General features: G+C 40.7%; 1 protein-coding gene across 1 annotated transcript in view; it reads right to left on the reverse strand.

Moving 5' to 3' along the window:
• Positions 1 to 7,113: 7,113 nt before the first annotated feature.
• Positions 7,114 to 12,247, reverse strand: part of INO80 (INO80 complex ATPase subunit) — a gene marked incomplete at both ends in the record, with an annotated part of 55,608 nt that continues 50,474 nt past the window's right edge. The window contains 6 exons of the mRNA XM_079537609.1: positions 7,114 to 7,331; positions 7,961 to 8,176; positions 8,960 to 9,119; positions 10,173 to 10,328; positions 11,179 to 11,267; positions 11,836 to 11,938. Coding sequence (XP_079393735.1) covers positions 7,114 to 7,331; positions 7,961 to 8,176; positions 8,960 to 9,119; positions 10,173 to 10,328; positions 11,179 to 11,267; positions 11,836 to 11,938 — 942 coding nt within the window. The remainder of the gene's footprint in view (positions 7,332 to 7,960; positions 8,177 to 8,959; positions 9,120 to 10,172; positions 10,329 to 11,178; positions 11,268 to 11,835; positions 11,939 to 12,247) is intronic.

The following is a 12,247-nucleotide window of genomic DNA, read 5'->3' on the forward strand; positions in this document are numbered from 1 at the left end:
GACTGCACGGATGCTGGAACCCCCTCGCAGACTCCTATCCAGCCTGCTTACAGCAATTATAGCCCCACTGAAAACAGCCCGGGGGAAACCGCAACAAAGTACACGTGTCACTTGAAAACATTTGCAAAACACACCAAAAGGGCAGCCTTTTGCTCTCTCTGTGTCTAGATGGGTCGCTGCACTTCCAAATCCCCCACGCAATGCCGCTGCCCTGCTCACATTTCGGCACAGCCCGGCTGGGAGTGACCTCCCAGCATCAGGGCAGACACGTGGTAGATACTGTTACAGACAAGTGGGATTGATGGCTTTGTCCTCAGGATGCTCCCATGGGCATCCAGGACTGGAATCTTTTTTAGTTTTCCAATGAGGTACTTCTTTTCTTTAAAAACAAAAAACAAACCAACAAAAGAGCAACACAACAGATCCCAAAGTACATTTCAAACAGCTAGCAGGTTTGGAAATCATATACACACATCCATTCTTTTGGTCTGGTTTACAAGAGCATGCTGTACTCTGAGGCATTCTTTGCTATCACACAGACAGGTGCAGCAATGCCAGCCCCAGACAGATGCCTTCTATCTTCCCCTCCTGCCGGACCCCCAGACAGCAGCCAGATGAAATCGCATCTCCTCGTGCCACATAGCACACTCCATTTTGGCAGTGCTGGCATCTCTAGGCTACATATATATCACATCTATTCCTGGAAGCACATCCTATAATTTGAGGACCCGTGAGCTCTGCACTGAGAAGTAACTGTGGGTCTGGCCTCATTTAGAGTACAAATCTACTATTTTTCTTCCAAAGGAATCTTGCCTTGTTTCACTTGATGGAAGGAAGCTCACACACAGACAGCAGCCCCATTCCTTTTTCTCCCATACGGCCCTGTGTTTATTTACACACACCTTGCTCCAAACAACAGAGACCAGCCTCCATTTTTTTTTTCCTCTGGAAAACCACCAAAGACCTTTGCGAACTTTTAAGTCAGCCTCCCATCACCTTTGTGAAGAGGCATCACTTGTATTTTACAGGCAGAGAACGGAGACATCGAGAACATAATTTCAAAAGCATACAGTGACTTCACACAGTGTAAAACATTAGGGGATGATGGTCTTCAGAGCATCTGAACTGTACATCAGGTGTTCAGAGATAACCCTGTGGGAAAAAAGTAATGTGTGCTGATGTGATCGGCACTCAGTCATGATGCAAACATGCAAAAGGCATCACAAGTTTTCATGGATACCCTTATGTTTGTCCAATTAGAATCCAAGGCTTTGCAAGGTCAGTAATTCACTGTTCTTTAAAACTTCACCTACTGTGTGATGTATGTGTGTGTTCATTCAGAACACATCCAGATTTGCTGCAGCCCCCCAGGATTTTCAGCTCGGTTGCCAGCAGTTCCAAACCTCTCCCGTGTTTATTTCTGTAACATCTCAGACATAGGCTCTGTTTTAAATTAAGAATTTAAACAACATTACTTCTCTCATTTGCTATCAATTATATCACTGCAAGGGAGAGCTGGGCTCTCTAACCTGTCTGCAAATACTCTACTGACCCAACACTCACTCTTAGCATCAAATAACTCAATTTCAGACAGACACAAATATACAGCTGAGGACAGCAAACTGCACTGTAACCAAATTACACTCATTACACAATACATACCTCTGATTGCATATGGCAACAGCAAATTGTCAAAGCCAGAGAAGCCAATCTCTTTCAGCAAAGCTCCCAATGGTATGTTTCAAAACACACCAATCACTTGGGGTTGTAACAGCCCATCGTGGCTTCCAGTCCCAAATCACACTGTGTTTAGAAACCTACTGCACTTCATAGATTCAGCTTCATGTTAGTAACTTTCCAATGTAGTTAAGAGGAATTGAGCTGTGTGACAAATTATACTAAACAATTAGCAATTATTTTTTCTATGTTAACCGGTACACATATCACATTAAAATTATGACTAAGAGCAGACATAGTAACTTCTTCCAAACTATGAACAACCATGAATGATGTAAGGACTACCAAAGATGACCTCTTCAATGAAGTCAGATCTTAGAGCCAACATGAAAGAACACAAGAATTTCTGTTTGAATTATGCAACAGAGAAAACAGTAAAAAATAAAAAAATAAAAAAATAATAAAAAAAATCAAACAAACCTGAACAGACATCTCACCTCGCAGAGCAGTCTCCTGCCTGTGACTTTACTCCTTCCTAGAAGAAAGTCTACGTCAGTTCTGTGATAGTCCAAAACAGCAGAAAATTCCCAAACAGGCTCTTCTCATCACAGAGCAGCAATTACAGGCTTTTCGTTTGTTTGCTTGTTGTTAATGTTGGTGAAGGTTTATTCAGTGTTACAATGCTTGCACACCGTGTATGCTTAGCTTTTTTTTTTTTTCCCCTCACTATTCCCACAACCTTGTGATGCAAGGCTGAGGATTGTTTGTTTAAAAACAAAAGTTCCCCTGTGGCCAAAAACCCCAAAGACAGCCCATTGGTCTTGAGAACAGCCAGGTAATGCTAAGGAGCAAGGAGGAAAAAACAGGTGCTTGACAAATGTCAGAGTTATGATGAGGGACCCTGTGCCACATCACATCTCTCTGCTCGTGTGCTGCAGTACAGAGGGGAGGGTTTAACTGTGACACTGGAAGAAGGAAGGAACAGCCCCTGGGAAAACTCAAGAAGCCATGGAAGTGGTTTCAATCTCTTCCTCCCCTACCTCATTCTATCAGTGATGCTCATCAGTTAAGGAAGGAAGGAGCTGCCATTTCATACCTGAGCAATGAAACACTTCCTCATGCCTGGGATGCAGACGAATACCTTCACATGCCACTGGAAGAGCCTTGTGTGAATAGTTCAGTACAAAACACATGGAAGAGCCATCAGCTCTGTGGCAAATCCACCTTCCTGAGGGAGAGGTGGGAGCTAAAAGGATAACAGAGCTGGAAGAAATCCAGCTTATCTTAACACACATTTCTCCATTCTGTAAGGCATTTGGCGTAGGCTTTTCAGAACAGTAATCTGAATGCTACAAAAAAGACAGCTGTTTACAGTGCAGATCTGCTGGCTGGATCTGAATGCTCAGGCCACCTGTATCACCGTAACAATGGCGCTCCTACAAGAAATGAATTGCCCCTTCCCCTCTCACTTACCACTACACACCTGGTGCATGCTGCAAATGAAAAATAAACCCTTCACAGTTCAGAGAGTGCTTATGCCTAGGGGCATACGATGCTTTATTTCAGCATATTTGTCTCGGTTACACTTAACATCCAAGTAGCATCTCTTCAGGCAGACAGCTTTCAAGTGCTTCCCAGCTACTTGCACAGAAGTTCCAAGAGGACAGCATCGAGTGCATGATCACCTCTTGTTGAGCAGGAAGGTGAGAACAAGACATGCCTATAAGGCTCCTTCAGAGTTACAGCGTGTGTTTCAGGCTGAACAGTCAATCAAAAGGAAAGAGGCAGAAGTGAGAGGAGGAAGAGCCTTTAAACACATCTGGGATCAGAAGCAGAGCAGCTCACCTTGCATTCAGGAGTACATCAGGACTGCAGCATTGCACTCATAGGGCAGCATTTTCCACAGCGCTAGATCCACATCCTGCCCCAAAAGATTCTATCAGTTGGGCTCTTCCTCCTCCCAACCACAGCTGAGCTGTGCTACAAAGCAAGATTCCTACTCCTTTGGCACAGAGCTTTTCCCACTGAGTTTGATGTGCCTTTTCCCCTGAGAAATGCTGCTAAGGGAAATACTTCAGGAAAATGGCAATAAAGCAAACCACAGCCCTAGGCAGACAGATGGCATTCCACAAACAGAACATGATACAGCAGAGACACTGTGGTGGGAAAAGCATGCAACAGAAAAGGGAAAAGGCACAGAAATAGTATTACATTTGGTCACTGTGATATTAGTACAGTGAAGTTAAGAACTGAGGCAATTCTAGATGAAAATTCTTCCCCAGCAACCTGTTCAGCTCTTCGCAAAATAAGATGTAGCAGCTGACTAAAAGGGGACAACAGAATGAGAAAATGGCTTGGAGTAATATTCAGGGAACTGTATTTAACTGTTCTGCAGTAACTGCTGAGTGAAGATATCAACGCTACCATGAAATAATAAGAGGAATACACAGCAAGCCCAACTTCCCATAAAGCACACTGACATCTATTTCACCATTTCAACCACACTCCATTAATTCAATATTCTGTTTCTGCCAGCAGTAAATACCTCACTCCTTTAGAGGAAAGGGACATTCCTTGCCATTAACCCACAAAACAAGCACACAAGGCACAGAGTGAAAAGATGCTCAGACTGGAACCTCAAAGAACAAAACTGCAATATGCACATCCATTTTAGGAACAGTTCTTTTCCCCAGTGTAGATCACAAAACTTCCCTCATCTCCTTAAAAGTGTTCCCAGTCTTTGTCTATCTAGCACTACTTAATTCCCCAAACCAAATCAATGAGTAGAATAGCCTTGACATGAACTCCTTCTAATTCCTTGATCAATATCTCAGAATCCCAGCTCTTCTATGATATATAATACAAAGAATTCATCTGTTTACATTTTTCACATATTTTGAACTGGATCTGATCTAGAAGTTCCTTTACTGCCATGTTTGGTCTTCCTGAATTTGCTGGTCTGCAAGCAGCCAGGCTACTGCTACTTTTGCCAAAACTTGTGATACCATTCTGTATTTCGTCTGAAGATTAAACACGTTTTTAATATGCTATTGTCAGTTTTCACAGTATCAATACTTCGATCTTCCAAAAGCACACACACAACAGTATACGTTTTTCACAGTCTTTTCAAGTGATAAATGTATTTTTCTCTTCACTCCAGATTACATGAAATTAACACCATTATCTCGCAGTGCAAAAATAAAAGTTGCAACCCAAGTCATTTCACTTCACTGGGAAAAAAAATAAAAAATTGCTTTTAAGGAATTTTTCTTTTAAAATAAAAATCTGTAGAGAATGACGCCCCGAAACAATCAACCGTGTTAAATTCACCCCTCGTAACTCAGATACCACTATGCAATTACAGCTGCTTCTGTTTTCTTGTGACCTGTTGTGTACCTGCTCCAAAGCAGCTTGCCACATAATTGCCGTATACAGACATGGGATAACGTGCACAGTTGTAGCTGAAAAAGGTTACAGAATGTGACACTCGGAGGAATGTAAACACACCAGAGCATTACACTGAGCAGCATGTCCCCAGGTGCACTTGCAGATGTGCACCCTCCATGCTCTCTTCCCTAACCCTCTCATTTGTTTAGTTTTAAGTATAAAAACCACAAAGACGCTGATTTACATAAAATTATCTCACTCCATTTTATTTAAGATTTTCTTCTCCAGTTAGTAAAAGAAAGGTGTGTCTCTCTTTATACATATGTACAAGTTCAGTTATAAAAATAGACAGCACATTCAAAGAGAAAAAAAGGCTTGGCATTTGTCTGATTCCCTCTAACTATCATATATACATGTGAATACAAGGGGAAGGGAGAAATCTTCGATGAGTTAATTAAACACAATCTCTCCCTCAATTATCCCCTGCAAATCTGTTTAAAAATCAATCTAACTAAGCTCAGTTCTGCTATTTTCAGGTGTGCAAATTAGAGGCAGAGCCAACAGGAAGCACTTGCTCCACACTGTAGGACGCCAGGCAAAGGATTTGGGGTTGGAAAAAAAATAAAATAATAATAATAATAAGTCATCTTCCACTGTCATAGCCCAGACCTGCAACTCATAACTTGCTTCTCTCTTGATGGATTGAAAGTGCCCTGGCAGAACAGCCTTTTAATTCAATGTGTCAGACAGAAGAACTGCCCCACACCTACATCTCAGTGCAATGCAGACAATGCTTACAGCAAAGCAAGGACCTACAGAGGGGTTTGTGCATTGAGGAAGGAGAAGGAGCAATAGGAGAATGAGAACACAGATGGGCACTGGCAGCCCTGCTTCTATCAGCCTATGGGAGATGGCTACCAGTACCTGCACATGGCAGGGAACTCAACCAAGCTACGTCTGATGATCACAAAGATGAAGGGAAAACACACTGGAAGAACAATCAATGGATGGCTGGGATACGAGACAAATTTTCTCCCCAGGATTTGGCTGGAAAGGGGAATGGCACAGTTCTCTTTCTCAGTGCTGTTTTTCATCACTCCGCTCGCAGAGCTGCTAGCTGCAGAACCATGCTCTGCTATGGCACAGTGAGAGGAACAGCAGCAAACTCTTCCTCGGCACTGCAGCTTTCCCTCTTCTTGAGATCTGTACAAGTAGAGCCTGATTGCGTTCCTGAGCCTTTACGAGCTCAGCACACCTCAAAAATGAGAAAAATCATTCTAAGTACAGTGAATGCTCACACTGGTAAGAACTCTGAAACACAAACCAAACCACTGGCTTGTGGCTTCTTCCACTGTACAAAGCAGAGGCAGTGCTGCTGCTCCCACTAGACCTGTCAGAGCTCTTACCCTATTCTTGACAAACCGTGCTGACAAGAATCTGCTCCCCAGAAACCCCCTGAGATACCCTCCTTTGCATTTCAAACCTTCAAGAAAACAAAAAAATAAACAAACAAAAAAAACAACCAGAGGTCCACACTAGAAGAATACAAGATTTTTTTGATCACACCATGTCCTCAGCTAGGCCCCCACTTAGCCCCTGCACGTACACCAACCAGCTCCCAGTACAGAAATGTCTTCTGACTCTGGCATTCAGATACCGATTTCATTGAATAAAACTAAAGCTGAGTTCCACCTCAAGCTACAAGAGAGAAAGTACACTGGTGTGACTTCAAGTTACACACAGCTTCGGGATTTTGCATGGAGTACCTGGATGCTTTCTCAGGAATCTCTGTCAGATACACATCATAAAACCACATCTGACACTCTCTCCAGACCCCTTTCCATCCTTCTCGCAGTGTCTGCAAAGATAATTATTTGGGATACACATAATCAAAGTGCTCACATAAACCACCCATTCCTATTGTGCTTTGATTTTCTTTTCACACAGCTGCATGACAGCACAAGGCATTCATTTGCATGCCTTCAGCTTGCAGGGTGGTCTTCTCCAATAGCCAACACAGTTTAGACAAACTTTGGGGGCTCAAAATTACTACCGAGCACCTGAGGAGTGGGCACCTTTGCTTTGCTTCCGAATGGCAGTTTCTGATACAAGACTGCTGGTCAGGTTTAAGCTTTTGGGGGTACCACAAACACTGTTTCCTTTGCTCAAAGGCGAACTCAAAGGAGAAGAGGCGCTTGAAGGTCCAAAATCTGCCAGTCCAGAAGGCCGAATAATTGCTGTTTGTAGAGGGCTACTTGAAGACATGCCTAGCAACAGAAGAGAATCAAATTCCTTGTGAGCACATCATACCAAGTCCATGTCGCACTTCAACAACAACAACAAAAATAAATGGCAACAATACACTAACACTTAGTCCTAAGAGTACAACATATTCATGATTTTTGAGACTTTGATTAAGAGGGATGGCCTTAACATACACATCTTGCATTTATACCCAGGGTCAACTGGGTTACCTAATGTAAATGCTGAAGCTCCACCACAACCCATTTAGAACATTTTGGAACCTAATGCTGTAAACCGAACATGACAGCAATACAGAAAAGCAACAGATAAACCCATGGGATAAAGAGCACTATCTCATTTGTCTGGGTGACAAAATTAAAAATGAAAGAGAAGTATTTGGTATGAGATAATTCAAATGGCAGATGAAGCTTCTGCAGGACTAGTGTTTCAAAGTCCTCTGTGGTGACAATGGCTGTCCTCTCACACCGTCACAGCATTACACTGCACTCTGCCTGGATCTCAGAATATGCTGTACAAGCAACACCAGCAATCCAACGGTTTTATCTATTTTTTGACAGGCCGTAAACAAGCCAACACCCTAACTCACGTGGTTGGCTGTGCTCAGGTCTGCTGCCCCCTTTTCCCCACGTACCTTTGGAGACACTGTACCCGTACGCTGCATACGCCGCTGCAGAGGCTGCTGCCGCCCCGGCTTTGGCACCTGCCATTGCAGCCGCGCTTCCTGCTATCGATTTCCGGCTTCTGCTCTTCCCGGTGCCCTTAGATCCAGCATTCCCTCCTTTAGGACGACCGCGGTTTCGACTTGACTGGCCCCTGCCAGTGAGAGGTGTATCTTGCACTGAAACTCCTTCATGAAAAAAGTGGTAGAACAGTAACCGCTATGGAATGTTGGATGACTCACAAGTGAATATAGCCTCGTAACTATCTCTTATCTACATTAGTGCTGTTCCTGTTAACTGATGCTGTTCATTTACATTAACACAGACATTCAAGTTGTCATCTCATGAAAAGAAATTATATATTCTTGAACATTCAGTGATTATATTTTATTAACTCAAATTCCTCGTCATTGTTACAAATCCTACCCGCATATAGATGGAGAATTCTGAGTTCTACTTCAGGATGAAGCATTTTTTTTTTTACTGAAGGAACATTTCATCTTTCCATTCACTATTTGTATAGAAACTCATTAAAGAACAATGGCTCTCTTTGTTTCAGAGTAGAAAGTTATGGTAATTAGAAACTTTTACCATACTTTAAAACCATAGCTGCTTCAAACATGCCATGGAAATAGAGAACTGATTATTAGCCCTATGGCAAATACAAGGAAAGGCTTAGGAATTAAATATTTCTGTGGTTGTCCATCATTTGGTAAGGTGGGCCCACTATAATATTGAAAGAGGGGTAAAACTCCTAGGAGAGTAAAACAGGAAAAAGGAAATTGTAATGAATGACAGACAATAAACAGATTTCCTAACAAATCAGAAATTATTTCTCAATGATAAGGTAAATTATTTTGTGCAAATCTTGCCAATCATGGACAGAATTTAGTTCAGTTATAGAATATGTGTCACCTAGGCATACAAAGTAAAGTTTTAGTGCTAGTAGTAAATAAGGCATGAGTACCAACCATTTATGGTGTCTGAAACCGAGCCAGTAATGGAAGCAGGAGAGTTTGTTGCCCTCGACTGAGGTGCTGAAGAAGCTGGATCATCCACAATCACAAGCATATCATTGCTGCTCTCATCAGGAGGGATAGAGCCCATATGTAGCTCACTGCTGATGGATATCTAAACACAAGCAGAAAGAACAAAAGTGTTATCTTCTCAGGTTAGGAAAAGGAAGGGAACAACCACAATAAGACACACAATCACAAGTAATTAAATAGCACATGTTCTGATTTCTCTCACTTTCTCTAACAGCATGATACATATCCTGCCTACTCACACCCTCTATTTACATGCTGAGCAGCAGTAAAAACCTCCAAGAGTTACTTAATGTCAACTGATGAATGTAAATGTTAAGAAGCAGGAAACTAATAGGTTCAGCAAAGACTTAAGAAAGCTGCTGCACAACTATTCATTTTTCTGATTGCTAGAGAGAAAACAAAAGGACTCTTAACCTAATAGTAGCACCAAGAAAAATCTTTATCAGAAAGAGAATTAATACAACATACGAATCTCAATCAACATAGTATAGAACAAAACATATTTGTTGCCAAAAATTGTTTTCAATTCAATTAAAAAAACAGATGAAGGAAAAGAGGATGTGCACCACTGGAAATTTACAGTCTAAATTCAGGATTAAAAACACATTGATTCAGAATCAGAAGCAAGGAAGGAAGTAGAGATGAGATGCAGATGAGACTAGTGAGGAGTACTTACAAAGACACCGAAACAAGGAGCTAGTCTAGGGATACTGCTTTGCTCAGGAGCAGAAAGACTGCTCTTGCTATGGAAGGTAATGGCATAGAAGGAGGGCAAGCAGTTATAAATACAGACATAACAAAGGAAGGAGAAAGGGAAAGCAGGAAGATAGTGGGAGTGCAGGCAGAAATGGAGAAATTTCAGGGGATGTAAAAGGAAGAGAGTTTTATGATATTAGCTTGCTCCAAGAAAAGATAGAGAGCAAAGTAAAGGGGGCATAATGGTATGTTAATACAGAGGAACTACAGTGGGTAGTTTACTGTCTGCTTCAATTAATTACTTTTTCTTCCATGGCTCATCGTTAAGACATCCCACGTACCTACATATTTGGACTCTGTACCAGCTGAAAAGCAAGAACTCTACAAGGTGTAAGATCACAACTGAAATAGCATATGGTTTAAAGAAGCAAAGTCCCACCTCACTGAAAGGACTGGGCATGGCAGAGTCTACACTGACAAAGGAATCATCCCCATCAGCGGACAGGTTGGAGTTATCAGCTGAGGGAACAAACGGGATCACGAGGTTCATGCCCTCTTTCTTTCTCTTCCCATCCAATTCATCCTCCTTCTTCTTCTGAAATAGATAAAACAGAAGAAAGAATAAAAATTGTAATTAAAACAGAATAAATGGAGTAAGAAAGGTAAAATTTCAACATCCAATGTAGTATCATAACTCAAGGAATGCCATGTCCAGAACTATCCAAAACAAGTTTCTGAAAGACATAAGAACAGATTTCTTTTTCTTCATAAAAAAGCTGGAATGCCATAGAATTATTCCTAGGGAATTACTTTGATTTCTACTGCCTTCTGGAGTAAGCTTGAAATTCATTACCATTAATACAAAATTATTAATGCAAAATCTTCCACTCTCAAAAATACAGAATTTTCATAAACATTTTTCATAAAATAATTCATAAAATAATTTTTATAAATTCTTTAAAAACAAACAATCAATCAAACAAAAACTAATATTCCCTCATTCCATGCAAGCCACATAGCTATTTGGGTTTTATCTATATTTGGTGCTTCATTTGTATTTCATTTTCATCCTTGCAGAACAAAATTTTAATTAAGTCTCCATTTTATATGCTATAAAATGATCATTTAATTGTTGTTTTTTTTTTTTTCAACTTGATTCCCAATATTGTCTGCAGGCTGCCAATGATCCGTGCTGTGTAAAAACACAGTACTGACTTTTTTTCAAGTTGCAAATGATATGAAAATATTGGAAGCTATGTGTTACATATTTTGTAACAACTGTATTCTGATTAAGAAAGTACCAGATTGATGTTCAGTGATGAAGGGAAGTCTTTACTCATTAGACAGACATTGCATAAAAATACTTCCGTGCCACATAATAGCATGCCTGAAGCCTTTCAGGCTCTCTGTCAATGATTTAAAAAACCTCTCCTATATCAAGATACCTTTTCAGCATATTTTTCCCTTTTACGTTTACGTTCCTTCACACGATTTGTTTCTTCTTGCTGTCGCTTCTCCTCTTGACGCTGACGCACTGTCAGAAAAGAAACACAAGTTGTCACCGCTGAAAAGATAATTCATTTTTTCTTTCCTGAATCTTATAAACTCTGGTTCTTACACAGCTGTGATGAAAAGTCACCTACAGTAAAACCAAAGCACACTGATAAACAAAAAAACTGATAAACAAAAATATATTAAAACTCTGCGTCCAAATTACTAAGAAACCTTACAGTTAAAGCAAAAGTCTTCTTTCAAACATGTGTACCTCTGGTACAGCTTCAAAACTACAATGAAATGCAATACTCTTTTTAATACTTTCCTTGTCGTGACCTATATAACTCTTGCTAAAGCTTTGTTTTCAGGAACAACCTCATGATCCTGAATGAATGCCAATAAAAACTTTCATCATCATGTCTCTCTTGCACAACCTCACCCTCAGCTCAGCAGTGACACAAGACCAGTTTGTACTAACAAGAGTGGTAATACAAAATAGGCCAGGAAAGACTGTAAGAAATACATGTGTTTGTAGAGATAAAAACACAGATTTCACAGGCTAATGAAGTGGAAGATGGAGAAAATGCTGTAACATGAATTTCACGTACATTTCTTTTCTAGTTCTTCATCGTCTAGTAGAAGACTGACCACCTCTTTTGGCTTCAAAGTGTCAGGTTTGAAATTGCCACCTGAAATTACCATTCGTTGGATCTAGGGGAGAGAGAGAAGAAGAAATTACACAAAAAAGCCAGGCAATATTATCATACTCTTCATTGAAAGCCAGGCAAAAAAAAAAAAAAACAAGTACAAGTGTGTAAAGTCAAATTGATTTTAACTTCAGTCAGCGTCTCAGCTCAAGTAATTAATTCCAACTCTTATTACCTCAACTCTACTGAAAAGAAGTAAGAGGCACAACTTAGCAATAGAGCTTTTGTGTAAGTCAATTTTGATGGTTTAGATTGCCAGCAAAAAGACTGCACTTTCAGGTTGATGTCAGGTGATTAACTGCAGTATAACTAT

This window comes from Tetrao urogallus (genome assembly GCF_951394365.1).
Source record: "Tetrao urogallus genome assembly, chromosome: 6".
NCBI lineage: Eukaryota > Metazoa > Chordata > Aves > Galliformes > Phasianidae > Tetrao > Tetrao urogallus.